Here is a 27,875-nt window from a genome sequence, read left to right as displayed (position 1 = left end):
AGGGGGAAGGAGGGCCGGGGGGACTGGCTTACAAGGCAAGACCAAGAGAGCGAAATCTATAGACCCTGGCTAAGTGATGGCTAAGAGAGACAGAGTAACAGGCTACGAGCAGTGGAAAGATGTAAATGGCCAAGAATGAGAGACATGAGTGTGATCCAGGGGGGTGGAGGTAGGGGGAATGGAGTGACATTAAGAAAAGGAAGTTATAGCCTGAATCTTCGGAAGTATTCCCTGGAAGCGATACAGTGGATTGTATAGTCTATGCACAAAGCACAGTCGATCTCTCTGTCTGCCCACCCACCTAGCTATTGTTAATGATTACTTGTATTATCATAGCACCCAGGAACACTAGTTATGCACCAGGACCCTGTTGTGCCAGGTGCTGGACAAACACTGAACAGACAGTTCCTGCGCCAAACAGCTTACAATCGAGCTATGTTACATCGTGCCCATCACCGTGATATTGGAATGGCTGGTATCTCCAGGGAACCTGGGGAAGCTCCATCTCTTAGGCCAAAGACCCCAAACCTAGGAAACCCACCATGCTACATGAACAATGGATTGAGCCCAATAATATGTGTAAATGCATATAAGAGACGTGCATTCTTGTCATGTTACTAGTGACAGGTCCCGGATATTCCTCCACTGCAAGAGACAATAATAAAATAAACAATTACGCTTTCATCCCAAGATCCTGAAGTATTTTACAAAAGCAAAAACAAACAATGAAGCCTCACAGTGGCCCTGGTAAGTATTAGGGAGGAAAGAGAGGTTAAGCCACTTGTTCCCATCAACAGAAGAACCAAGAATAAGACCCTGACTTCCTTTCTCCTCATCTAACCACAGCTGCAGATTCATAATTTTTTTACAGCACTTAACCACCCTTTGATGAAAGGTGTTATGTGACTGCAACATAATATCACTATTACTACACTGAGTTATGCAGCACAGATTCCCTAGGACAAGCCATGCCGAGTTGGCAGTATTATTGGCCCAGAATTAATCAAAACATTGTGAAAGATCTAAGCAAATAAGTTGAATCACCTAGCAGGCGGAGGCCTCATCCTCGGGCTTCCTTTTGTTGCATGGTTTTTAATGACAGCGCCTTAATTGCAGGAACATTAGCTACTTCATTTTCTAGGCTCTTTCTCTTTCTGCTCACGCATCACCAGCAAATTGATTGTCACAAGTACAAAAATAGACGAAAGGAAAACAATTAGGAGAGGTATGTTCCTGTTTCATCAGATCTTGTCTCAGTGGGATGGACCAGCCAGGGGAATTGTCCCCGCATATTTACAGGTGAAAGCATGTGATCATTTGCAAAAGCTGGGCTGTGGTATAAAGGGGCTCCACCAGACAGCAGTCCAAATTTAGCTTTGGTAAAAAAAAAAAAAAAACACTGATGGAAAGCCCAGGATGAAAAAAAAAATGTTGCCATCCACGTGTTTTCTTTTTAAAATTCATACAGAAACTTGCTTGCTCTTGAAAAATAAATACACCTCTCTCTGTATTGTTTGCAACCCCTGAATTGCAGCACTGTGTTAGCCCAAGAAAACCACAAAGTGAAACTGTTTATAAACAGAGGTGAAACTGACTAGCCCAGTTTTAGTGCCAGAGCTGAGAGAAGTGCAAGTAGTAAACAAACAGCTCCAAAGTCACAATACCCCAACAAAAAAACTTCAAAAACAGACTCCAGAAAGAAACTGCAGAACTGGAATTAATTTGCAAACTTGACACCATTAAATTAGGCTTGAATAAAGACTGGGAGTGGATGGGTTATTACACAAAGTAAAACCTATTTCCCCATGTTAATTTTTTCCCTATTGCTACTCACACCTTCTTGTCAACAGCTGCAAATGGGCCATCCTGATAACCACTACAAAAGTTTTTATTCTGCTGACAATAGCCCACCTTAACTAATTGTTCTCCTTATAGTTGGTATGGCAACATTTTTTCAGGCCCTCTGTGTATATACCTTCCTACTGTATTTTCCACTGCATGCATCTGATGAGGTGGGTTTTAGCCCATGAAAGCTTATGCTCAAATAAAATTGATAGTCTCTAAGGTGCCACAAGTACTCCTGTTCTTTTTGGTGATACAGATTAACACGGCTCAGAAAATACACTGGTATTCTTAAATTATTTTGCTCTGATTAATCATAGGGCGTTAGTGGGAACACAGGAGAAGACACATGCCTGTAGGTTTTTTCCAGATATATGCCGTGGTACCTACACTCACAACATTTGGTGTTTTTTCTTTAAGCCCCACTTCCTGGATTCAGGTGACTACATGAGACTCTCCGCTCGCACCTAAAACAAACTAAGTTCCTAGCCCTCCAAGTTGAAGAGAAAATCTTGAAAACATGCCTCCTGAGAGCTCCGAAACCAGAATGCAAATCAAGACCTTCACGTTTATTATTTTTGAAATCTCATGATTTTTAAATGCATGGGGGTTTGGCAACACTGTGTATGCAAGTAACTTCCACGGTCTGGAGAGCTGCATTCAGCGCATGACCGGAGGGAGGAGGGGAAAGCTGACTTTAAGGCCAGGTCTACACTAAAAAGTCAGGTCAACCCAGCTACGTGGCTCAGGGGCCTGAAAAATCCACATTGGTGAAATCAACCTAACCCCCGGCGTAGATGGCGCGAGAGTTCTTCCATTGATCTAACTACTGCCTCTCGGAAGGTGGATTACCTAGAGCGGTGGGAGAACCCCTCCTGACCCTGTAGGGAGAGCGGATCCTGAATTCTGGCGGATGCTGTAACTCACACTGGCTGTCCATAGCCCCTCTCTGGAGGTGGTTCGGACACCCAATCCGCAATCTGTGCTGGGACATGGCCTAGGGGGCCTCTAGGCAGCTCCATGCCCCTCAACGATTCCAGTGCCAGGGGGATCCTCATGGGGCCAGTGAAACTGGCATTGGGGTCGCTTTGTGCTGCCAAGCAGATGGTTTGGGGCCCAGGCTCTGGCTCTGGCTCTCTGGGGGAAATCCGGAGGGACTCTGCCGAGGCCAACAGAGCAAAGAGAGTGCGAATGAGATCGCAATCAGGGCTATAGTTACTCTCTTTGCTACGGAGTCTTGGGGGCAGGTTCATCCATCCCAGGGACAGAGGGATACACGTGCACCAACCCTACCCGGGGAGCCATCACAGGGACCCACATCGCAGTGGGTCCTCAGCACCTTGACTCACAGAGCTCCCAGGTGCCAGAGACAGTGGGGGCTCTCACAAGGAAAGGCGCAAGGTGCTGCCTGGTTCAGCCTAGGACCCAACGGAGCAGTAGGATGTGCCTCAGCCTCCTGAACGGAGGCTGTCTGTAACAAGCCCTGGCAGCCTTACTCCCACGGGTGCCAGGTGAGCTAAGCTCAGGGCCAGGGGGGCTGTGGCATGCGATCAGATGAGTTGCCCCAGATGGAGCCAGGCTCTATCTCCAGCCAGCAACATGTTCAACAACTGCCGCGGGAAGTCACCTGCCCTGTTGTGGCGCCAGTCCTCTGCCTGGCATCGCTCGCCCTGGCATCAAGTGCCTCCGATGACGATAATGGCAAGAAGGTTGACTTGGCCCCAGCACCCCCAGCCACAGGAAATGGGGCTGGGTTTACGAGGAGTTGTCTAGCACTTGATTGGCACAGATTGCCCAGTAAAATGGGCCAGCATAATGGATTAGCAATGACCATGTGCATTTAGGAAGCACCTTTCAACCTGGGGCAATCAAAGCACTATGTAACCAGTAATTAATTGTGCTCACAATGCATTTGTGAGCGTGGCTTCAGTGTCATTATACCTATTTTACAGGCAGGTAAACTGAGGCACAGGTGCCACTGGGGGATGAGTCAGGAAATGGGAATGTGCGGGGGGAAACAGGAGAGACCACCTGACCAGCTTGGCTGTAGGAACCATCCAAAGCTGAGTCATTTGCTCCATTAGCAACCTGAACATCCTTAGCACACCAGAGCACTTCGCATTTCATAGCATCTTTCACGTGTGCAAGGAGAGAGCTGGGGAGACAGCACTATCCCCTCAGCCTTCATGGGAGGGCTTCCACGTTGGGGTGAGGGGAAATCAGAGGATTTCATCTCCAGAGCCATCGATCCATCACCAGCACAAACATTCACAACAAAGCATAGACGAATTTAAGAACGAACCCTTCTGAAGTGATGACCTAGATTCCTTTATTATTATTGTCACCTGCATTCTGCCTGGCTGCCAGTTCTCAGAGAGCCCTCCCCATCACACAAAGGAAATAGGTTAGTCATGCACTTTCCTCCTAAATGAATTCCCTGTCCTAAGCACAGCACGATAGAAAAGGAGCACACACTGGCTGGTCAAAAATCGGAGCTCAATACTATTCTTGCTTATACTGGTTTTACACTAGTATAATTCCATTGATTTAAGTGGAGTCACTCCTGATTCACACACTGGTATACCCTCTATTGGCTGAAGTGGAGTCACTCCTGATTTACACTGGTGGAACCCTATTGACTTAAGGGAAGTCACTCCTGATTCACACACTGGTATACCCTCTATTGGCTGAAGTGGAGTCACTCCTGATTCACACCAGTTCAAATGAGATCACAATCAGGCCCAAACCCTTTTAGCTATTTTTAAAGCACCACTTGCTCTTGCACCACTTTTATAAATGAAATCATAATAAATAATAAAATACAAATCTCTCCTTCATAACCACAGGGTTTTGCAGCCCTGCTGTGAGCAGTTACTTAATAGGCTGTACATTAATCTTCACCATGAAAAGGAAAATGTCTGTCTGGCTCTGTTACCCCCCCCACACACACAAACCCTTCCCCTACCTTCCCACCAGAAGCAGCTCCCGCTCCTTGGCATTCCTCCGGATCTTCCTCCAGATGTCCATGGTGAAGAGGGTGCTGCTGCTGTTGAATACTGAGGTCAAGGAGGACATCAGGGCAGCCATCATTACTGCAATCATTAACCCTCGCAGACCTGGAGGAGAAAGAGAAGGACCACGGACTTCAGGTTTCATCTCAAAGAAGCCATTCTCTTTTCATTGACTTGTCTGGGCCTGGGATCCGGCTGTGTGAGTTTAGACTCTGAGCTCTTCACGCAGACAGCACTTTGGGCAATGGGGTTCTGATCCCTGGGCGCTCTGAGTGACACCATCATGTAAATAACAGCAGTACTGACCTATAAAAACAACAGACACACAGCACCACTGAAATGCAGCCAGCTCTGGGGAGGGAGGCAGCAGCCTAGCTAGCACACTGCACAGCAGCGAATTGCCAATCCCTAGCACTTCTGGAAAGTGCCATAGGAGCGTTAATTTCCACAAAGAGCAGACAAGAGCTCACTTTTTAAGATCTCAGCTGGCCTCATGGCATGGCACTCATTCATCGGAGGATTAGTTAGTGGTTAGAGCAGATTACTCTGAGCCAGGACACTGCCATTAACCAGCTGTGCCTCAGGTTCCCTGCCCCTAACATAAGAGGTGAGATCGCTTCCACCTCTGTAAAGGGTTTTGAGGTCCTCATTTGAGAGGCATTAAATAAAGATTAATGACCTGGGTGATGGGATGGATTGCACCCTCAGCAAGTTCACGGATGACACTAAGCTGAGGGGAGAGGTAGATATGCTGGAGGGTAGGGATAGGGTACAGAGTGACCTAGACAAATTGGAGGATTGGGCCAAAAGAAATCTGATGAGGTTCAGCAAGGACAAGTGCAGAGTCCACTTAGGACAGAAGAATCCCATGCACTGCTACAGGTTGGGGACTGACTGGCTAAGTAGCAGTTCTGCAGAAAAGGACCTGGGGATTACAGCGGATGAGAAGCTGGATATGAGTCCGCAGCGTGCCCTTGTTGCCAAGAAGGCTAACGGCATATTTGGCTGCATTAGTAAGAGAATTGCCAGCAGATCAAGAGAAGTGATTATTCCCCTCTATTCATTTGGAATATTGAGTCCAGTTTTGGGACCCTCACTACAGAAAGGACATGGGCAAATTGGGAGAGAGTCCAGCGGAAGACAACGAAAACAATTAGGGGGCTGGGGCACATGACTTACGAGGAGAGGCTGAGGGAACTGGGGTTATTTAGTCTGCAGAAGAGAAGAGTGAGGGGGATTTGATAGCAGCCTTCAACTACCTGAAAGGGGGTTCCAAAGAGGATGGAGCTAGGCTGTTCTCAGTGGTGGCAGATGACAGAACAAGGAGTAATGGTCTGAAGTTGCAGTGGAGGATGCTTAGGTTGGATATGAGGAAACACAATTTCACCAGGAGGGTGGTGAAGCACTGGAATGGGTTCCCTAGGGAGGTGGTGGAATCTCCTTCCTTAGAGGTTTTTAAGGTCAGGCTTGACAAAGCCCTGGCTGGGATGATTTAGTTGGGGATTGGTCCTGCTTTGAGCAGGGGGGGGGGCTAGATACCTCCTGAGGCTCCTTCCAACCCTGATCTTCTATGATTCTATGACAACGGATTCTTATATACTGGCTGGACACCTGTTCCTGCCAATGCATACATGGTGCAGGATGTCACCCCCAAGGAGTGACAGGCTAACCTGCCCTCTTGGGGACTGGGACCTGTGGGGCCAGGTATTATAAACCAGCTACTTGGCCCACCTCCTCCCCCACAGTGAGAATCAGTGCAACACGGGTGGAATGTCGTTGGAGGGAGAGAAGAGACAGGGCCAGGGAGGAGCAAGGGGGATAAAGGAAGGGCTCTGGACGCAAACACAGGCTGTTGTTCCAGCTGCGTGAGATTCCCTATTCCTGGCCTGGCTCGCTCAAGCGCGGAAGGGACTGCTGACCTCACTATGGGAGGAAGCCCATTCCCCCACCACACGTTGTCCTCCTGGGTTTGACTGGGCGCTTATTTCTGGTTTTGCAGCAATAGAAACAAAGAGGCGACTGTTATCAGTGCCTAGGAAGGACACTGCTGTAATCCTGCCAGGGGCTGGAATGGCCACTGATTCCCTGTTGTCACGCTTTCCGCTTCCTCATTTGGAACCCTCTGGTGGAAGCCCCAAGGCCGCCAGGTGGTTTTGCTGTTGGCAGAGAGCTCTCTTGGGCATGGCTGGAAAAGGGAAGCTGACCCCCAGCTCCTCCGACACACACACACCCACAAGACAGTCAGCATGGCCTGGCACTGCCAGCAGCACGGCCCAGACTTACCACTGGGCATCAGTTCGACCACCAGCTTGGGGTAAGCGATGTTGGAGCAGCCCACCTCGGACCCGCACACTCGGACGCACTCGTCGGGATCGACGCAGCTGACGGCATCTGCAACGACACAGAAAGAAGCAGCTCGACCCCGCCGAGAGCACCTGGCTGTGGAGCTGTTCCAGGTGAAGGGAGCTGCAGTATGACCAGAAAAAACCCTTCCTCCAGAAGGGCTTGCACCACATGGGAGCTCCAGCAGTGGGCCTGAGAGCAGAACTGGGTCCTGATTGCCCGCAGAGCAGCTTTCGAGCAAGCTGCCCCCGCCGACGGGCATCAGCCCTGCCCAGAGGAACGCCTGCGAAGGCAGGGAGAGTGAAGTGTCATTCCCCAGAATTTGTTTCACCTTGGGCTACCAATCAGCGTTTTGGTAATGGGGACTCTTGTCTTTGGGAACTGGACCAAGTCCCACCCCCGCCATTGGATAGCAACGTTTGGTCGCTGCTGACCTGGGCTGGATTTGAACCAGAAGCTTAGCGGTGAAAGACAGGCAGGATGACCTGGTGGTTCGGGGCATTAGCCTAGGATCTAGAAGACCTGGAGGACACTTCTCTGCTCTGCCACAGACTTGTGACCATGGGCAAGTTGTTTTGCCTCGCTGGGCCTCAGTTTTCCCCTCTGTACAATGGAGATAACAGCACTACCCTGCCTCAGAGGGGTATTATGAGGATAATTACAGGAAAGACTGCGGGGTGCTCAGTTACTATGGCAGTGGGAGGACAGGGAGCAGATAAGTGTCATCGATAGAGGCTATGGCCTATTAACAGTTTTCTGAGCTGTCCTGGTCCCCTCCAGAACTCTCCTGACCCACTTTAGCACCATTCCATCCGTTTGTTACAATCCGGACTGGCAAAGTGCGGCATGATTGCCAATGTCATGGTGTTTCAGGACAGAAGGGACCATCAGATCAGCTAGTCCAACCTCCTGCACATCACGGGCCCCCAGGATCCACCCACCAAATTTAGACCAAAGGATTACAGCCCCCCATGTCCTGCCTCAAAACCGTCACGGCTGGGACATCAACCTGGCACTGTGATCGTCACTGGAACTGAATCAGCACCCAGCAGCTCCCATCGGGACTCTGAGGGCAGAGGCCCGAAAGGCCCAGCACCCAGCAGCTCCCATCGGGACTCTGAGGGCAGAGGCCCGAAAGGCCCAGCACCCAGCAGCTCCCCTCGGGACTCTGAGGGCAGAGGCCCGAAAGGCCCAGCATCCAGCAGCTCCCATCGGGACTCTGAGGGCAGACGCCCGAAAGGCCCAGCACCTCCCATCGGGACTCTGAGGGCAGACGCCCGAAGGGCCCAGCACCCAGCAGCTCCCATCGGGACTCTGAGGGCAGACGCCCGAAAGGCCCAGCACCCAGCAGCTCCCATCGGGACTCTGAGGGCAGACGCCCGAAAGGCCCAGCACCCAGCAGCTCCCATCGGGACTCTGAGGGCAGACGCCCGAAAGGCCCAGCACCCAGCAGCTCCCATTGGGACTCTGAGGGCAGACGCCCGAAAGGCCCAGCACCCAGCAGCTCCCATCGGGACTCTGAGGGCAGACGCCCGAAAGGCCCAGCACCCAGCAGCTCCCCTCGGGACTCTGAGGGCAGACGCCCGAAAGGCCCAGCACCCAGCAGCTCCCATCGGGACTCTGAGGGCAGACGCCCGAAAGGCCCAGCACCCAGCAGCTCCCCTCGGGACTCTGAGGGCAGACGCCCGAAGGGCCCAGCACCCAGCACCAGTGAGCCAATTACTTAGGGATTTACGTGAGCCCCGAGTCTTTGTTTATTGCTGCTGCAGTCACAGAGCCGAACCGAGGGAAAGGAACAAAGGGCGTAAATATCAGCGCAGCCATCTACTGCTTCACGCCTCTTAATCCTTTCAATAAAGGTAGGGGGTAGCCCACATGCATTTCCACCACCCCTTTATGATCCTCAGCCTCTCCCTGATCTAGAGTCACTCCCAGGAACATCAGAGATGGTTGGACTGGGCCTTTGGATTCAAGCCTCTCCAGCAAACCAGAGTGGCGGGGCAGAGACAGGTCTCCATCCTTCCAGCCCATGACTGATTTTCTGCAGACTGTTTAAAGGACTTTTGCAAAGAGGCCATTTCCTCCTCCCCACAACACCCAGCATTTCTTATACAGACTGGCCCGAAATATTCAGGCAGGCGTAACACAGGCAGCCCAGCAGGACTGACCTAGCAGCAGCATAGATGCCAATTAGAAATAAGAGGAACAGAAAAGGCCCGACACATCCTGGGGTCCAGTGGGAAAACCTGAGCTAAGTAAGCCCTCCTGTTTGCAGTTGAGCAGACTCAGAGCCAGACTCTGCAGCTCACAAGCCGTCTGTAGCCAGCAAACCCAGGCTAGGCAGGATGGCATAGTGGCTAGAGCTGGGGTGGGTCTGGGCATTAGGAAACCTGGTGTTCTAGTCCTGACTCTGCTGTGTGCTCATGAGCAAGTTGCTGTATTGCTCGTTTCCTCATCTGTGAAAAAACTGCTTTAATTACTGGTTGCAAAGGGCTTTGAGCTCCTTGGATGGACGACGACACTCTAGAAGGGCGAAGTGCTACGTTAGTATTAGTCCAGCTCTAGTAATGAAGCAGCAGCAACAATAATGCTCTGCTCGCCCACAGCTCCTCTCACCACAGTGACTTGCAAACAGGAGTTAATGAAGCCTCGCCATAGCCCAGGATTTTTCAGATGGGAACTCTAAGGTGCAGGGAGGCAAAGTGACATGCCCGTGGTCAGGCAGCACATCAGTGGCGGAGGTAAGAACAGATCCCAGGCCCCTCGCGTACTGATGCTTCGCTTTGCATTTTCCAGTTTTGTTTCAGATGAAAAGCTAATGAATAACCAAATGGACCTGTCCTCTAATTAGCATCACCCAAGGCTGGTCCCATTTGTCTGCTCTGTCTGAGTTTGCTGAAAGAGCCGTGTGGCTCTCAAACCTGGGGCCTGGACTCCTGGAGCCAGGGAAGCTCCCAGGGAAAAACAGCCCTGGCTGTCTCTCTTGGCTGTAATCAGCGCAGGGCGAGCCGAAGTGGATGCGGGTAAGCAGGAGGAAGGATTTAAGGACCTGATCCTGAGGAGTCAGTGCTAGAACTTCCATTGACTTCAATTGGGCAGGATCAAGGAGACTATTCAGGCAGTGGGATGCGTTATGTCCTCAGTGCTAGACCGGGGCCCCGCGTGAGCGACCCCATACTGAGCTAAAGGGGCATTGTCTTCTTCCCTCAGGCTAGCTACGGGCTGCCCCTGGATTTGGGTCAGGGGCATCGATCCCTAGGAGGCAAAAATAAATCCTACTACTCCTGATTCCTGAGGACCTAACTCCTGAGCTGCAGCTGAGCAGCACAGACTGACAATTTCCCTTCCCAAACCCAGCAGGGGCAGAGCCCAGCTGAGCCAGCAATGGGTGAAGGCGGCAGCCCAGCGGAAATGGGCGGAGGGTGCCTGATCACAGCACTCATCTGGGCCACACCAGCCATGTGGGCGGCCGCCCTGGCTCTCGGCACGGATTTAACTCGTCCCTACCAAGTAGGTGGCTAATAAAATAATCATCAGAAGTAATTGGTGGTTGTAGGAAACACCCCCACGCAAAGGCGTTCAGAGCCCTGACAAACACTTGAACTCAGGACGGTTCCAAACAGGCCACAGCCCAGACCACGGGGCCATTAGAAAGTGGGCAGGTTGGGTCCCACACAGGGGCAGGCGGTGACTGAACCCAAACAGAGGGCCAGGAAGTGGCGTAGCTCCACTGACTTCCAACCCAGATCCTTCACTGCGGACACAAAAGCCTGGACGGGCTCCATTCTCGCCCACAGACACCTGAGGGAAGGGGCCCAGATGGGCAAATCGGTGTTTTGGTACCCAGTAAACAGGTTAGCCCAGTGGTCCCCAACATGGTGCCTATGGGTGCCATGGCGCCCGCCAGGGCATTTATGTGCACCCGCCTAGTGCTCAGCAGGGGAAAGAAGCCGCGGTCCTGCGGTTGCCGGGGACAGAGGACTCCAGGGCTGTGGGCACTGGTGGTCTTTGTCCCCGGTAGGCGCTGGGCTACAGCTTCTTTCCCGCTTCAACAAGAGAAGCCGCGGCCCCACGCCTGCCGGGCACAGAGAACTCCAGGGCTGCTGGGCACAGAGAACTCCAGGGCTGCAGTCGCCGGCGTTCTCTGTCCCCAGCAGGTGCGGGCCTGCCTAGTGCCTAGCAGGGGAGAGATGCCAGGGCCCCCCACCTGCTGAGGACAGAGTACTCCGGGGTTGCAAGCTGCGCAGCTTCTCTCAGGCTTCTCCCTGCACTGCCCAGAACTGCCGCCAAAAAAACCCAGACAAAAAAAAACAAACAAAAAATCCCATGCTCCGCCTCTGCAAAATGGACCAAATGCTGCCCTGTAGCACATGCTGACACAGGCACATGCTTATTCCACTGGTGCCTGCCCTGTGCGTGAGTATTCTTCCTGCACTGATATTGCTGTTTTCTTGTGCTTTGCAATTTATTATTTTTTTAACATTTTGCTCCATAGTGAGTGGTTCAAATAAGAGACAACGTACGTATTATTTCAACCCAGAATGGGAAGAATATTAAATATGATTTTTTTGTATTATTTAATGTACAAATACAAAATAAGCCTTGAAAAGTTGTTGGCGCCCGCCACACTCTTCTGAAAACATGAATGTGCTACTGGCCACAAAAAGGTTGGGGACCACTGGGTTAGCCCCTCAAGTGGTGATCTGAACCTCCAGATGTAGAACTGGGCTCCTGAGTCCAGATGTCTGTCCAACTTTCAAACAATCCCCTTTGGGCTGGCTCCATGTTGCTCTCCCCACCTGGGCAGGGCACCCTCTAAACATCCACAAGGCCATCTCCTTATCCTTTTTCACACCCCTCCGTTGCCATGAAACCTCCCAGAAACTTGCTAGGTTGCTGGTGTGCTTAGACTCTCTCATTGATTCTGCCTGTGTCCACCTGCCGTCTCTTGTCTTAGACTGCAAGGGCTTTGGGGCGGCCTATCATGTTGTGTGTCTGCAGAGCACAGCCCTGTCCCGTGGCTGGGGCGTCTATTCACTACGGAAATACAAATCATTAAGAATAACACCCCAGATGCATCCTAGGTTAACGAACTCCACAGAGTACAGTACATTCAAGCTTTAAGCTAAAGGCCAAACGCTCAGGGATGTCAACGGAGCTGCCTTACACAAGCTGGGGATCAGACCACTAGACCGTGCACGTCTTCTCCTATTGATGCTTCCTTCAAATAGATCCTTCCCCAAGACCATGTGACCCCATTGTAAGTTTTATGTCCTGGTGGATCCCTCTTCCCCTTAGCAGTTGGTCCAGTAAAAGGCATTATATCATCTACTTTGTGAGCTTTCTCACATGCATTAATGTCAGTGTTTTAAACTATACACACACACACACACCCCCTTCTAAAAAGTATTTGTCCCCATAATGGATTTTCAGTGCAGCCAAAAAGCCACAGGGCTCCATACAGACCTTATTCACGTGGGTGAAGCTCCAATGCACTCAATCGGAGTTGTACACCCAATTACAACAGCTTCGACGACACCAGCCTAGGCCAAGAAACACAGGGCCCTGATTCAGTAAGAGATTTAAGCATGTGCCTTTAAACCACACGTGCAAGCCCACTAACATCCTTTGTGCTGCACAGACCCATAAAAAAGAGACCGTCCCGGCCCCAAAGAGCTCAAGGTGCCCTGCTGAGTCAGGGTTGCAAGGGAAACAGGGGCATCCCATAATGACGACACCAGCTACAGTATTGTCTTAAGGTGGTTTTGTAACAGCCAGATATTGTTTATTTGGGCTAAGGTAGCACCGAGAGGCCCCGTCCGAGATCAGAGGCTCGCTGTGCTTGGCGCTGTACAGAGAAAGCCCCTGCACCAAAGTGCTTACAGCCTAGACCGAATACAGACAAAGAATGGCTGAAAGGAAGTAATTCCCGCCCTGTTTTACAAATAGCGAACGAGATCCTGGATTTCCAATCTTCTGAACGAGGGGCAAGAAAGTCTTATTGACCTGACTGAGGAGCACTTTAAGTTGGTGAGTTATTTCAAAGGGCTCAGGCTATCAGATGTGACACCAGAACTCCTCAAACCATCACCACCACCATCCGGTAACAGCAGTTGGTTTCTTCATTGCCAGCCTAGAACAGATCAGAATGTGCACGTGTGCTCTGCTTTCCCAGTGGAGCTGTGGGTTTATGAGAAATACCCCTTGCCCCAGCCACAGGCAACTGCCACTCTTTGTACCCTTGCAAAGCATCGGTCCCTCATCACACACTATACGGGTGCCACACGTGGACAGGTCCCGCGGCATGATGCAAAGTGAGCCTCACTTCTGACACTAGAATCTTTGCAGCCCTGGATTCATTGGTAGAGCGGGTGCTTTATCCTGGAACAATGAGCAAAATGATTGACACTACTGTGAATTGTCAGCTGGAATCACATCAGCGTAAGTAGCCATGGAAGAACCCCGGATTTACACTGGTGAGAGAACTGGCCCGTTTCTTGAAACCCCTCGGGGCATGGTTCTCAACCAGGGGCACATGTACCCTGGGGTATGCAGAGGTCTTCCAGGGAGCACATCAACTCATCTATTTGCCTCGTTTTACAACAGGCTACATAGTGAACCAGTAGAAACTACAATTTCATACAGACAAAATGAGAAATGCCGTGATTTTAGTACTAGTGGGCTGTGACCCTTCTGTATATTTATATCTGATTTTGGAAGCAAGTCGTTTTTAAGTGAGGGGAAACTTGGGATACACAAGACAAATCCGACTCCCAAAAGGGGGACAGTTATCTGGAAAGGTTGAGAACCGCTGCTTGGGAGTTGGCAGAGTTTAGAGTGACCAGTTCAAAGGGACTGGTGTGTTGGACGCTTTTGGTTTGCCCCGGTCTATTAAAAGAGCCTGGGTATTTGTCTTTCTTTCTCCCAATTGTTCATTTAATTTACTCTGCTGCAGCAAGTTCTAGGAAGCACATGAACTTCTTGCCCCCCGCCCCCTTAGAGGCTGGTTCACCTAAAAAGATAAAAGTCTACTATAGCTACTAGCTATGGGAGGTACTCTGCTAGCTCGGCTGGCAAAGACTCATCCTGTTAGCACTGTTGGCCCTGGGTTCCAATGCTGCTGCCAGGATTGGCAGTACTTCGTACAGCAAGGGTTAACAATTAGAGCCAGTCAGAAAATGGAGTGAGGCTGGGATCTGCAGAAAACTTTGATTTTTCATATTTTTAAATGAAAACCAAAAACTTTTTGCCAACCACTGAAAACACTTTGGGTTTGGGGGCTTTGCTTTGTTTTCATGGCCTCAACCCATCCTGTCCTCAACCCCCCAATTTTCCACTCAAATAATCATTTCAAAGGACAATGCTCAGCATGCTCAGCCAGTCAGGCTAGGCAGCAGCAGTGCTCCAGGAACTGTTGGTAGTTCTAGGACCACAGGTGGGCACTATACCAATACCCCCACAGAGCTTGCAGTCCACAAACTGCGAAAGCCCCAGACAGCCCCTCTCTGCCTTGGGGAAGCAAGATCCAGGAAGCAGTGCTGGGAGCTGAGCTGTGCAGTGCTGATGAATCAGCTTCCTGTCCTCCTCCCACCCAGGGCTGACTTTGCAGGCATGTGTGCACTGCTGAAGGAGTTAATGACCTAGGCAGATATTGGGAATGTTTGAAGGCAGCAGCATGTGATTGCAGGTGGGGCAGGGCGGAGCTATGAATCACTTTGGTTTTTTTTTCCCTTTTCTTTTCTCTTCTTGCTGTTACCTGTCCATCTCCACACTGCCTACCGGCAAGAGCCCTGCAAGAATCCAGCTTCCAGCCCCAGGAACCCTGGAGAAACTGATCAGGCAGCAACAGGCAGGATTTTGCTGCAGGGAAACACAACGGCTGATCCCATTCGGAGAACTTCAGATCAAGAGAGAGAGAAATAAAGAGAGGAAGGATCGGACTGAGACACCCCCCCGGCTGCTGCCTATCTGATTTCCTGGATTTTTTTTAAATTGTTATTTTCCTTTGTATTTTATTTTGTTCTGTTTTATATTATCATCGTGGGAAAGGGCAGGCAGCGAGAGGGAAGTGGATCTGGTGGTAGAAGATTCAAAGGGATTGTGCCACTCTCAAAGTACCCGTGCCTGCAAGCCAGTCGCCGCTCACCTGGCTTCCAGCACCGGAGACCTGGGTGTCAGAGGAAGAATCAGTTTTTCTCTGGTTTTGTCTCGCACAAAGGTCGCCTGGGCTGGCCAGAGCCGATGAGTAAATGAGAAACCAAGTCAGTGTCTCCTGAGCGGAAATAGCCAAAGAGGCAGGAGATTTGAGGCAGAGCGTGGGAGCACTTTGTGGAGAAGCCAAGTCAGCCGGAGGAGGGGGGGGGGGAACCCGCTGCTGTGTCCAACGCAAGAAGGAGAAAAAAAGCGAAGTTATTTAAAACCCGGGAAATAATTGACTCCTTATTTATTGTCAGAGTCTAGCATTCACTGGTGTCGCCGGCTCCCTTCAGTATCTGACTGTTTGCCGGGGCTATGGCTCTCTCCCAGGTGCAGTGTCTGGATGACAGTCATGTCAACTGGAGATCCAGCGAGTCCAAGCCGGAGTTCTTCTATAGCGAGGAGCAGAGACTGGCTTTGGAAGCCCTGGTCTCAGAGGGGCCAGAGGCCTTCTACGAGGTCCTCAAGAAAGAGAACATCCGGGACTTCCTCTCCGAGCTGGAGCTTAAAAAGATCATGGAGTCGCTGGAAACGTACGACCCGGGTTCGGAGTATATCCCACCCCACAGGGGCGGGGACAGCGACGGTGACTGCACCAGCCAAGGGGGCGAGGGAGAGTTGGCACCCTCCTTGGAGTACTGGCCCCAGAGATCCGACCGCTCCATCCCGCAGCTGGACCTGGGCTGGCCTGAGACCATCGCCTACCGGGGGGTCACCAGGGCCATGGTGTACATGCAGCCGCCCATCGACGGGCAAGCGCACATCAAGGAGGTGGTCAGGAAGATGATTGTCCAGGCTCAGAAGGTGAGATGTGTGCCGATCGTTAGGGCAGGAGTTTACTCAGGTATCCAGAGCAGGCCAGACCCCAAAGTCCTCCTCAGCCACGCAGTGCCCTGCAAGGGAGGTCTGGCTGAGCGATGACTGCAGGGGCCAGCCCGGTGTATCATCTATTCTTCCCCATTAAGCTTCACGCCCACTTATGGCTCAGATTCTGCCGCAGGAGAGGGAAAGAGCTGGAAGCCTGATCCAGCTTCCCCTGGAAACAATGGGAATCTTTTCTTTGACCTCCCTGGGCCTTGGCAACCCAGAGGTTGAGGAACTAAGAAAATGCAAACTAGTTGAGCTGCTATCGCTCTCCTAGCCTAAGGTATCAGCCTTCTCCTGATAATTATCTCCAGGGCCCCGGGGAACTGCACGCAGCTCTGCAAAATACAAGGGATCAAATTCTGCCCTGGTGCGAACAGGTGAAGACTGTTGGCATTGTACCAGCTTACATAAGGGCTGAATCTGGCCCAAGGTCTTCCTGTTAGTCCTAGTCAATTGCATCATGGTAAACAGATGACGCAAAATTGGTTAGTGGCTTGCACAGTCCAGGAACGTTTGATCAAAAACAGTATCTGCCCCCTTTCTGCAGCAGACCTTTGGTAAGACCCACCCCAAGGAAAAGGTCCAACAGCTGATTACGTCCAGCCTTTGAAAAAATGAGAACGAGCTGCTTTGCTGCATCTTAGCATTTAATAATGCTCTGATCAGGACCTTGAGATAGACTTAGCCACAATATATTGGTGGAAGGTAGTGAATGGCAAATGGAGAAGTCGTGATCCAGAGATGGAGGACTGGTCTGGGAAGTATCTTCACCCAGAGGGAGGGTGATCGGGATGGGGGAGGTAGTGGAAGCAGGTAGAACAGGTATGTTTAAGGAAATAAGAGCTGTGTACTGAGGGCCTCCTGTGACCAGAGTGTGGAAGGCCCCTCCGAATTAACGCCGGGATTGAGCAGGAATGGGGATCCAGGTGCAGCTGGTTGAGGCTCAGTGGGGTGGAGATCTGAGTGGCTCATCGGGGTGGTTCAGGTGAAGAAGGAGTGGGGCTCATTGGGGGGGGGTTTGAGTGGGAGGAGGGTGAGGCTCGGCAGGAGGGTCTCACTATGAGGGGGGTCTGGATGCCTGGGGGTTGGGCAGATGGGGGAGCAGCTCCCAGTACAGGGATCCCCCCCCCACAGCTGAGGAGCGATGGGTGAAGGAATTGGGTGGGGGGAGGTTTGCAGAGCTTCCTGCAGCCGGGGGAGAAGTCTTGGGGTGGGTCTGACCTGGCCCCAGATGCCGTGCAAGGGAAGAGGATGTCCCACCCTCCCCACCCCACCCTAGCCTAGACAAGCAGCTGAGCCTAGCACAGGGTAGAAGCCACCAGCCGTGTCTTCCCCAGTCCCACCCCACAATGATTTACCTCTCTGCCGGCTACCCTGGGCATCCAAACATACTGCTGGGGAGTGTTGCATGACCACTCTTGTGGTTTCTCTTTGCTTCCACATAAGAAAGTCATTTTTCTGCAGGAAAGCAAAGAAATCTGCAGGGGACATAAATTCTGCAGGTGCGCAGTGGCACATAATTCCGGCAGGAGTAATCTGAGGTGTATACACAGAGCCTTCTCTGCAGGCTGCCCCATGTGTGCCACAGGGACACTGGGGATCAGCAGCCACAGAGGTCACATCTCTGCATCCGATGTGACTTTGTCCTGTGCATTTGCCAGCTCCTCAGCTTGCTGTTCAGTCAGAAGAGCAAGTCAGGGAGCTTCTTTGATGCCTTAGATCCCAACAAGAATAACAGCCAATCTTCATCCAATTACAAAGCGCATCGAATGTCTCTTCCAGGCCCTTGTCGCCAGAGGGCTGTGTATTTGGAGAGGGCGGGTCTCCAGCGGGCCCTGTAGCAGGCAGAAAGCATGATCTGAGAACACGTTTGAACCAGTTCTGAACGCGGGCTGCCAGGTGCGGCCGGGGCCACGCTCTCTCAGACGTGCCGTGATCAGTCCACGCCGCCAGCCAAACAGCGTCTGAAACCAGTTTAGAGGGGAGCCATCTTTAAACCAGTCTGCAAACCTCTCATTCAGGATGTGCTTTCGGTAGCGGAGCAGCTTTGCGTTTGAGTGGGCCTCAGCCTGGCCTGAGGTGGGGGGTAGAGGGGGCTTAATTCCCCTCTCATCCCCCTTGGCTGTCGTCGCAGCCGAGCTGGGGTCTCCTAGGTAAGGAAGGTCTGGTTGAGGGAACCCAAAAACGAGGGGAGAATGTTTGCCATCCCCCCGGCATGCTCGGTTCTAAAGGCACAAGCTGGGGCTTCAGGAGACTGATCCAAGAGACTTTTTTGTCCCGCGCCCCGGTACAAAGCTTTCTGGCCTGGCCCTCCATGCCCCCAGCGGAGTTTGGAGCCAGGGCAGCATTCTGTTCACATGATGCAGGGCTAGGCCAAGGCCCTCCAACTTCTACTGATCCCCAGGGCTGCCTCATGCACAGCCACATCCCAGCTTGTGAGCGAGGTCCAGCATTCTGCAGGGCATTAGGGCCAGGCAGATGGGTTGACGCCTTGGCCAAGGGGCTCGATCGCCCAAGGAGGCGGCAAGCATGAAGCCAGGGAGGGCTTTGAGCCAGCATTCCTCCCTGATGGAACATGGACTGCGGTCGCCCACCTGCGCCCTGACTCTGTGACGCAGCCTGAGCCCAGCCGGGGGGTGCGCTGCACCTGTTCGATCGCTGCGTGGCAGACCCAGCAGGAGGAGATGGAATACGGGATGAACGGACGCAGGCAACCATCAGTGAGAACGTCCTGTCTTGGGGCCTGGCCTATAGTCCCTGACACTGGTTCATACGCTCTCTGCTGGCTCTGCATTCTCGTCACTTCCAACTCCTTCCCTGGGCCTCTGACTCAGAGTGCGGCTGGACCCCTGTCCTCCCCCAGCCCAGACTCCTTCTTCTGGCTGCTGGAGATGGCCTGCCTGGTTGGACGCCGATGCCGCATTTAGTTGACATCACGATCGCTGGCCACTGCTGTCCAGCTGCCTCCCTGTCGCCATCCCTGTGTGTGTGTCGGGATGGACCAAGCACCTGTGGGGGCCTGGCCGAGTCCACCGCTGCCCCATCCGCATACTGAGCTCCCAGAGTGGGGAAAGAAAGTGGCCGCATTGGAGCCTGGCAGCATGGGAATCCCTGCTCCAGACAGAGGAGAGATGCATGCCTGGCGGGGAGGGGGATCCTTTTGCAACACCACACCAATTCGGTGCCTTTCACATTGACTTAGCTGGGGAGCAACATTTGTTCAGAGGGGGCTGGGGAGTAGGAGAGACACGAAGTGTGATCCAGTTGCTGAGGTAGGGCATGAGGGTTCAGGAGATTTGGCTTCTGTTCCCAGCAGTGCCACAGATCCCCGGTGTGACCTTGGGCAAGTCACTTCCCCATTGTGCCTCAGTTTCCCCAGCTGATGAGGATAGTCTCCCATGCAGGGGATGTTGTGAGGCTCTGTTCATTATCCTCTGAGATGTGCTTTGAGATCCTAGGACAGAAGGTGCTCTAAAAGGAACGGGGATTATTAGGAGTCTACGAGTAGCCGGATTTCTCTGGTCATTCTATTGTTTATGCCACTCAAGAGAGTATGAGCCAGATCCTGACCTGGTGTAAAGGGGTGTAGCAGCTCCATCAGCTGTGGAGCAGGTTTTAGTTGCTATCTCTGCAAAGTTAGCCAGGTGTGACCTTCTCTCTGCCATCCCCACGGTTGCTGCTTTCTAGCGTTAGAGGTTTTCTTCTCACTGTCCAGGCGCTGCCTTTATATCATCTGGGTCATCCCATGATGAAATGGAAAAAAAGTGCTACAAGGCATTTTACCTACATCATCTGGAATTTCCTATTACATCCAACGTGACTGTCTCCTGCCGACAGCTGTTGCTTCATGTTCTGGAAGGGCATTGGCCTGCATCTGGCTCTTAAGCAGCTGGGAAGCACAGCTGCCTTTCTTTCCCTGGCTTAAGGTAGCGATCCTTCCTGCAGACTCAGCACCGAACCCTGAGCCCAGCAGCAATTTGGAGACTGAGCACATTTAGCCCATTCAGAACTAAAAAAAAACAGAAAAATCCCAACACCAAAGCAAAATACCGGGGCTGCTAATTGTGTACAGAAGAGCCAAGTTCCTCTGACGTCCTTACTGGGGCAGGTTGGGCACACACGCCAGCACAGCCATCAGCTTAGTTTGCATGCACCATGTGATGCCAGGAGGACATACACCCCTTCCACTGGGTTTTTCTTACTTAGCAAAATCTCCTTTGGCAGAGAGGGAAGCAAACTCCAGCTATTTTGACTACAGTTTTACAGAGCTTGTTCAGGGCTAAGTGCATCTGTCTGGGCTGATTCAGTCTGAGGCCAGGGATGCATTCCTTCTGGGTGCTAAGTGCAGGCAGGGCAGTGTTGTCCAGTGCAGAGGCTATCAACCTTTCCAGCCAACTGGACCCCGTTCAGGACCCTGACTTGTCTTGCGTACCCCCAAAGTTTCCCCTCACTTCAAAACTACTTGCTTATAAAATTGGACATAAAAATACAAACAGCAAAGAGTCCTGTGGCACCTTATAGATTAACAGATGTTTTGGAGCATGAACTTTCGTGGGTGAATACCCACTTTGTTGGATGCAAACGTGTCCCAGCCCACTGTTACTGAAGAATTGCTGACTTTCCCATTTTTACCATATCACTGTAAAATCAAACAACTGGAATATAAATATGGTGCTTATAGTTCAGTGTATGGTCTATAGAGCATTACAAACAGTATAAACTCTATTGTAGTTTGTACTGACTTCGCTAGTGCTTTTTATGTAGCCTCTTGTAAAACTAGGCAAATATCCGGATGAGTTGATGTATCCCCTGGAAGACCTCTGTGTACCCCCAGGGGTATGTGTACTCTTGGTAGATAACTGCTGTCCTAGTGGTTATGAGAAGGGAAGGGAATCAGGACTAAATCCTACAAACACAAGATTAAGCCCTCATGTAGGTGTCTGCAAGATCAGGGCCTACACGGCTAAACATTTTGCTGATGAGTTTAGGGACTAAACATAGTTTTGTGACATAGCTGGAATGGTCAAAAGGAGAAAAAGATGAGGAGGCAGGACGCCTGAGCTCTGTTCCTGTCTCTGGGTGGGAGTATCCCTAGTGATTAAAGCAAAGGAAGGAAAGCAGAACCCCTGATTCTATTCCCAGCTCTTCCAGTGACTTGGTGAATGACCTTGCTGTGCCTCAGTGCTCCCTATCTGTACAATGGGGATAATATAGACATGAGACAAAGAGGCACTATTCAGATTAGTTTTAGGGCAGGATTCAGGTTCAAGAACATGCCAGGATTAAAGCAGACCTGAGTTTTGACATGGCACTGAAATCTCACAGACTATTATCATGAGATTCTGACCCCAACCAGCTGAAAACCTCACTGGCTCAAGAGCGCTCCCATCTCAAATGGGGGAATTCTCAAGCGATCAGTTGTTTTCACAAGACTTTGGCTCCAGCAGAGCTGAAATCAGAACATATTGAAAATACTGGCCTGGAACAAAACCGTAGGAAGTGTTTTTTGAATCTGCCCTCAGAGTTTGCATTAGAGATTCCAGGTTTGGTTCATATCTGGTATTATCAACCTTCTCTACCTGCCAAGGAAGCTGTAAGGTTCAGTTAATTACTGTTTGCAGAACATTTCATGAGACACCGATGAAAGGTACCAGAGAAGGGACAGCAATTATTAATATTAGTCATCCCACTTACATCTTTCCCAACACATTATTGTTCTAATTGTGTGCTTACTCTGAGCTGATAATATATGGTCATTAAATAAACAGGCAGCAGGCCCAAATGCTGGTCTTTGATGATGCAGAAAGTAGGTTAATAAGAACTCCAGTTTCCCCTATAAAAAAATGATCCCACAGTGCACATGTTGATCAAAGCACCCTGAAATGATTCTGACCTCCCTTGTGCTTCCTGGATGGACACGGGATTTGTACGTGACACAGCAACGTCCATTAGACGGACTGTGAGCTGGAAACCTATATAAACACCCCATAGTTTCTCAATACCTGATCCAGCCAAAAATGCTGCACAGCTGCATGTTCTAAATACCTCACCAACTAGTTGGGACTGAGGGAAGACAGATCCAGTTGGAATCTGCTATGGGGTAGAGACCGTCTGGGCTTGGATCTAGGGCTCTCCTTCTCCGCTAGGGAAGGTTTTTACCTAGTTGAAAGCATTTCAGTGGGCGGAATTGTCTTGATGACACACCAGTGAAGAGAGGGAAAAGTCACTGTGTGAAAAGGGTCCGATTCCCCACTGCTTTGGATCCAGTATAGTGCTTTTAGATTGTCAAATGCTCCAAAGTCAGGAAGGCAACAGTGGCCAGTCCCTTTGCAGGGGATTAAATGATTATCCGAGTTACAAGGGGAGGGATGACGTTTTTTCCCCCCAGAGCTGGGGAAGCAGCCTGTGCTGGGGGCAAGCACTCCCACTCCTCAGGCAGGGCTGTAATCAGCACAGAGGGCCGGCCTCCTGTGTCCTCTAGCACACAGGGCTTCATTCTTTGCAGATTAAACCCTGCAGCTGAATTTTTGCCTTTTTCGTACTGATTTCAACAGGTTCCCACGGGTGGAGCTGTGAGCAGGGTTTGACCTCGTGCTGTTGAACTCCCACAGGAATGGGGGATGGGGACGATTTGTTATTAGGCCGCCTCACCCACCCCCCGCCGACACCCAATTGCAATCATGGTTCTTGTATAATCTGTCTTGCAGCAGCGTCTGGAGACTCAAAGTGAGCGTGAGCCCCACCCTGTGCTAGGTTATGTTGTGCAAACTCGCAGCAAGAGACAATCCCTGCCTGAAGAGCTTACAAGCTAAATGGGCAAGAACGCACAAGGGGAAACTGAGGCACAGGGCAGGGCCATGCCTGGCCCAAGGTTCAATAGCAAGTCCGTGGCAGAAATAGAACTTGTCCAGTCAAGACTGGGTGTCCTTTCTGGATGATGTGCTTTAGCCAAACACACACTACTGGGTGCAATATAGGGGTACCTGGGTGACATTTCATGAGCTGTGAAAGAGAAGTCAGCCCAGATGATCTACTGGTCCCTCCTGGCCTTGAACACTATGGAGCCAGGTCTCCCGAGTCCTGCTTCGTGGCCCTAGCAGCTGGACCTCAGTTGTTCCCTACGGCACATTGTCTAGGGCTTTGCTCAGCCGGGTGTTCTAGATCACTCGGGAGTCCCATGGGAGGCTATCCCACAAGCCAATCGATTTCACCGGCCAGATGGTTCCCTACTATTTGTGGCAGGGCAGAGTCAGCAAACCCGGACAACACAAACTGGCCAGAACATACTGAAGAGTTTGGGGGGTTTGCAGCTCTGTGTCTCGACTTTGCCTCTGCAGAGAGAGAGAAACGCCTCCTTTCAGATTCCTGCCTTCAGAAACAAGCAGCCGATGCAAAGAGGAGATAGGACAGAGCTTCCATTGGGGCTGGAAATAGCATCTACCTTGCGACATCCTGACCCCAGGACACATGCTGCCTGGTGGCACCCATCACAACTCCACTGCCCATGGCCAGCAGTCACTAGAAGGGACCTGCATCATGTAGGGCTCGTTTCTTGTTGATTTTATTTTTAAAGGCGATTCCCACCCTATAGATTCTGTATGTGATTATTCCTTGGCACTCACTTCATTCTTTTCATTTTCAAAGCCCTTTGCAGCTAACGCTCAGAGGCTGCTAACTTCTTAGCATCCCTGTTTTCCACAGTCTCAGGTTCCACGTGGAGGAAGTGAAACAGAGAGGCTATCCTCAAAGCTCTTCAGGCATCTCACTCCCAGGGGTTAGGTTCCTAAAGAAACTATGTGGAAATTAGTGTCAGAGCTGGACTTAAGACACAGGCGGTTCTGGCTCCACATCATGCTGGAGTAACACAGGACTGGGAATTTTCCCAACTCTGGCATCATTTACAGTATGCATTTCGATTAACTGGATGGAGCCACTCCTGATTCGCACTGCTATAAGTGAAAGGAGAACCAGGGCCTCTCCGTTCTAATTGTGGCTCTGACATCGAGGCACCTTACAGCCTTCAGCGAGCCGTTCGCAGCCTGATATTCAGAAGTCCACATACCTCACTGAAGTCAACGGGAGCTAGGAGGGCTCCGTATCCTTGCAAATCAGGCAGTCAACCCTTCTGCCTCGGTTTCCCCATCTGTAAAATGGGAGTCATCATACTGCCCTGCCCACCACATGGGATGTGGGTGGGTTCATCCACCGGTTCTCATAAAGGGCTTTGAACCTTGCTAAGGGCCGGGTAAATGAGAAGGGAGAACACATTTGTAAATGATTCTTTTTGATGTCTGCAGTAAAAGACCCAGCGTTACATTTCCCTTCTCACAGCAACTCCCGGTCGCCAACAGGGCAATGAGGGGTGGGCGTGCACCCTAACGTCTCCTGGAAGTGAGTGAAACACCCAGATTCCATTCCTCCTGGGAGCTCTGCTCCAACTCTCCTTGCTCCTGAAGGCAAAGTTCCCCAGCAGGAATGTGAAAGCAGGTGTTTAAAGATCCGTATGATGTCCCTGCTCCGGAGGCAAAGTGCAGCCATGGAGCTGCAGCCGAGCTCTGCGCCTCTGAGTAAACAGCAAGCAAACAAACAAATCAGCAGGCCCAAGTCACTGTTTCTGGTGCCAGGTTTGCTCGGTCTGCCTTTGCAATGTTCTCGCATTCATGCCTTTCATCACCGTAGGGCACTCATGCCCCCGGGGAACTCCCCAAGCAAAGCCGCAGTGCCCCCGCCACCCTGGAGCTGCTGCAGTGCTAACAGCCATGAGCACACGAGCCCCAGTCCTGGAGATATGCGGTTCTGTGGAGCAACGGGCAGGAGGCAGATTTCCAGGGTGACTTTTTCAAACCTGCTCGGGATTGGCCTCTTTCTGCTCCCACTGGACGAAGGCCAATGCTGAGCTCCTTTGAAAATCTCTCCCTCCAATGTCTCCTTGAGTTACACTTAAAATGCTCCTGCACCCAGCAGCCCTACAATGAATCCAAATGACTTGGCAGGGGCAGGAGGTGCAAACCCACATAGGAGCAGAGGATGGGAAAGGACCAGTGCCTTGCTATCACAGGCAACCCCAGCATAGCATCCCATTCATAGAACAGAACAAACTCCACCTGGGAGTGCAGTCTAGACAACATAACCAGGGTGTGGAAATCAGGTTATGCTGTACAATCCAGTCACTTCAGCTTTCTGTGCCTTGGTTTCCTAATCTATACAATGATGATCATCAAACTTCCCCGCCTGCCGGAGGTGCTGTGATGCTAATTTAATTAAATTAATTATGCTGCTTTGAGAGCCTTGGATGAAAGGTGCAATATAAGTGCCAAGCATAATTCTGATTCTCCTCCACCTGTATGAGGAGAACATTCCAGGGATTCTCTTAGTCTCAACATGTGTGTCTGGGTTTGGTGCACAGACAACGTACTCCCATCACAGCTAACTCTCACTGTTCAAGCTCAAACGAATGATCTCCCATCGGAGCCTCACACTTCATTCAGAGTGGGGGGAACCATGTTACGCCCAGCAACCCTGTTCTTACTCCTACAAGCAGTTACCAAACCCAGAGCCTCCTAGGAATAACCGAGGAGACAGAGAAGTAAAGTGTTGCAAGTGATGAACCAGATCAGGAGCCGACCGATTCACACCTCAGCACCTCTGTGCTGCATCCCGACCCACAGCAACAGCAGGAGAACTCCCAAGCGTGCCGGGCAAGGCAGTGAATGGATTCCCAGTTTTAGCTGGCACCTCAGCGCAGCTTTCACAGCTGAGTTGAATGGAGGTGGAGCATCAGCTGTTTGACATGTGATTGACGTGTGCCGCCTACAATGGCTCTGGGAAAGAATAGCCTCTCTCCATGAAGCATGCAAAGCCTGATGGGAAATTCAGGCTCCAAAATTTCCGAGCCTCAAAATCAGGGGCGGCTCTAGGTATTTTGCCGCCCCAAGCACGGTAGGCAGGCTGCCTTCGACGGCTTGCCTGTGGGAGGTCCCCGGTCCCGCGTATTCAGCAGCACGCCTGTGGGACCAGCGGACCCTCCGCAGGCATGCCGCCAAAGGCAACCTGCCTACTGTCCTCGCGGTGACTGGCAGAGCGCCCCCCGCGGCTTGCTGCCTCAGGCACGCACTTGGCGTGCTGGTGCCTAGAGCCACCCCTGCTCAAAATAAATGCTGGGGTATTCAGCAGACAAGGGACAACACACCAGCTAGTAATGTTTAGGGGTGAGAGGAAACTTTCCCCGAGCGCCTACTGCAGGGTTCTGTGCACCACCTGGGCCTGGCCCTCTCAGAGGCTGGGTTCTGGACCAGTGGACATGGGTCTGATCCAGGCTCCTATCCCCGCTTGACTTTTCTGCATTGCCAGGCGGTTGAACAGACCCTAATGGCTTGCAGCTGCGCTTTCCCCTCACCCTGACTGTCACTTGACTAACCCCATCCAGCTCCAACTGCTATTCTGCCGAGTTCAGCCCTCAGATCAGTCCCTGCTGGAGGGTGCAAATTCCCAGACAGACATAGGGTCAGATTCTGTGCCACGCCAACTCGCAGCTCCCGGAGAAGGAGGGAAAATGTGACAGTAAGCCCCCGTCGTGTAACCTGCCAAGCCTCCAGGGGCTGAAGCAAATGCCCGAGCATTACTGAGGCTGGGAGTTGATCCAAGGTATGGCAAGCCTGCAGGACTTGGAGCTACACACACCTCTCTTGCACCTGGGCTTGTGAGGGGACGGGCACACGGACGCCCTGTGCCATGCCTGCATCGAGGGCATTCTCCCCAGCCCAGCTGCGGGGCTTTGCCAGTACTCAGGGACCACAGCAGGTGAGCTACTCTCCTCTGGACAGCTCAAGCGAAGCTACGCCGAGTGCTGCTTCAGGGTTTAAAACGACCTTGTGGAAGGAGGCGTTTAAAGATCCAGGTAACGTCGCTGCTACGGAGGGCAAAGCACAGTCATGGAGCTGCAGCAGCAGAGCTCCTCGCCACCGAACAAACAAGCCAGCAGGCCCGGCTCACCGCTCTGCCCTTGCACCTCAGCATGACTGGATGGAACACAACAAGACCAGGCCCAGCACAACAGCAAATTTCTCCGTTCCAATGCCAGGACTGGAGCCACAAAGGTGACGGCCCGTGGCTATTGACCCAGTAACGCTGCACACGCAATACATGCCACCAGCATCGCCTCCTACCGCTCAACCTTGCCACAGCAGCCTGCCCCGGCTCCTTCTTGACTCCCCAAAATGACAGCTTATGCCCTGGGTGGATATGGGCATACACCCCCGTGGGGTGGAACCACACCCTGAGGTGGCTTTCGCTCCCATCCTCCCAGTGTCTGTTTGAATCAGTGGGGAGTCAGCTCCCCACCCTGGATCTTTTCCAGGGTGCTCACGGGTGTGTTTGTTTGCACATAGGGAATGGCATCCGAACCAGCACAGTGGGTCATATAAACAAAACAGGCCAGGCCGCAGGACGCGACACAATCAGTCATGACGTGCGGTAGTTAGACAGCCTGCTTGAAGGAACACATGCATCTTTCCAGCCACAAGGAACGGTTGGTTCAACCCAGTGTATATTTCCCAGTGAGCCAAACTGCACAAATTCTCCTCAATCGCATCACCAGATTAAACAGAGCAGCCAGGC

At 51.7% G+C, this 27,875-nt stretch overlaps 2 protein-coding genes across 2 annotated transcripts in view; one reads left to right on the top strand and one right to left on the bottom strand.

Moving 5' to 3' along the window:
* The window catches only part of SLC5A10 (solute carrier family 5 member 10), an 88,376-nt gene that overhangs the window by 10,268 nt on the left and 50,233 nt on the right, over nucleotides 1-27,875 (bottom strand). The window contains 2 exon segments of the mRNA XM_030578716.1: nucleotides 4,808-4,958; nucleotides 7,137-7,244. Coding sequence (XP_030434576.1) covers nucleotides 4,808-4,958; nucleotides 7,137-7,244 — 259 coding nt within the window.
* The window catches only part of FAM83G (family with sequence similarity 83 member G), a 29,426-nt gene continuing 17,258 nt past the window's right edge, over nucleotides 15,708-27,875 (top strand). The window contains exon 1 of the mRNA XM_030578715.1: nucleotides 15,708-16,196. Coding sequence (XP_030434575.1) covers nucleotides 15,708-16,196 — 489 coding nt within the window. The remainder of the gene's footprint in view (nucleotides 16,197-27,875) is intronic.

Source organism: Gopherus evgoodei, chromosome 10 (genome assembly GCF_007399415.2).
Source record: "Gopherus evgoodei ecotype Sinaloan lineage chromosome 10, rGopEvg1_v1.p, whole genome shotgun sequence".
NCBI lineage: Eukaryota > Metazoa > Chordata > Testudines > Testudinidae > Gopherus > Gopherus evgoodei.
Note: the sequence above shows the minus strand (reverse complement) of the source record. Positions and strands in the feature narration are given on the sequence as shown.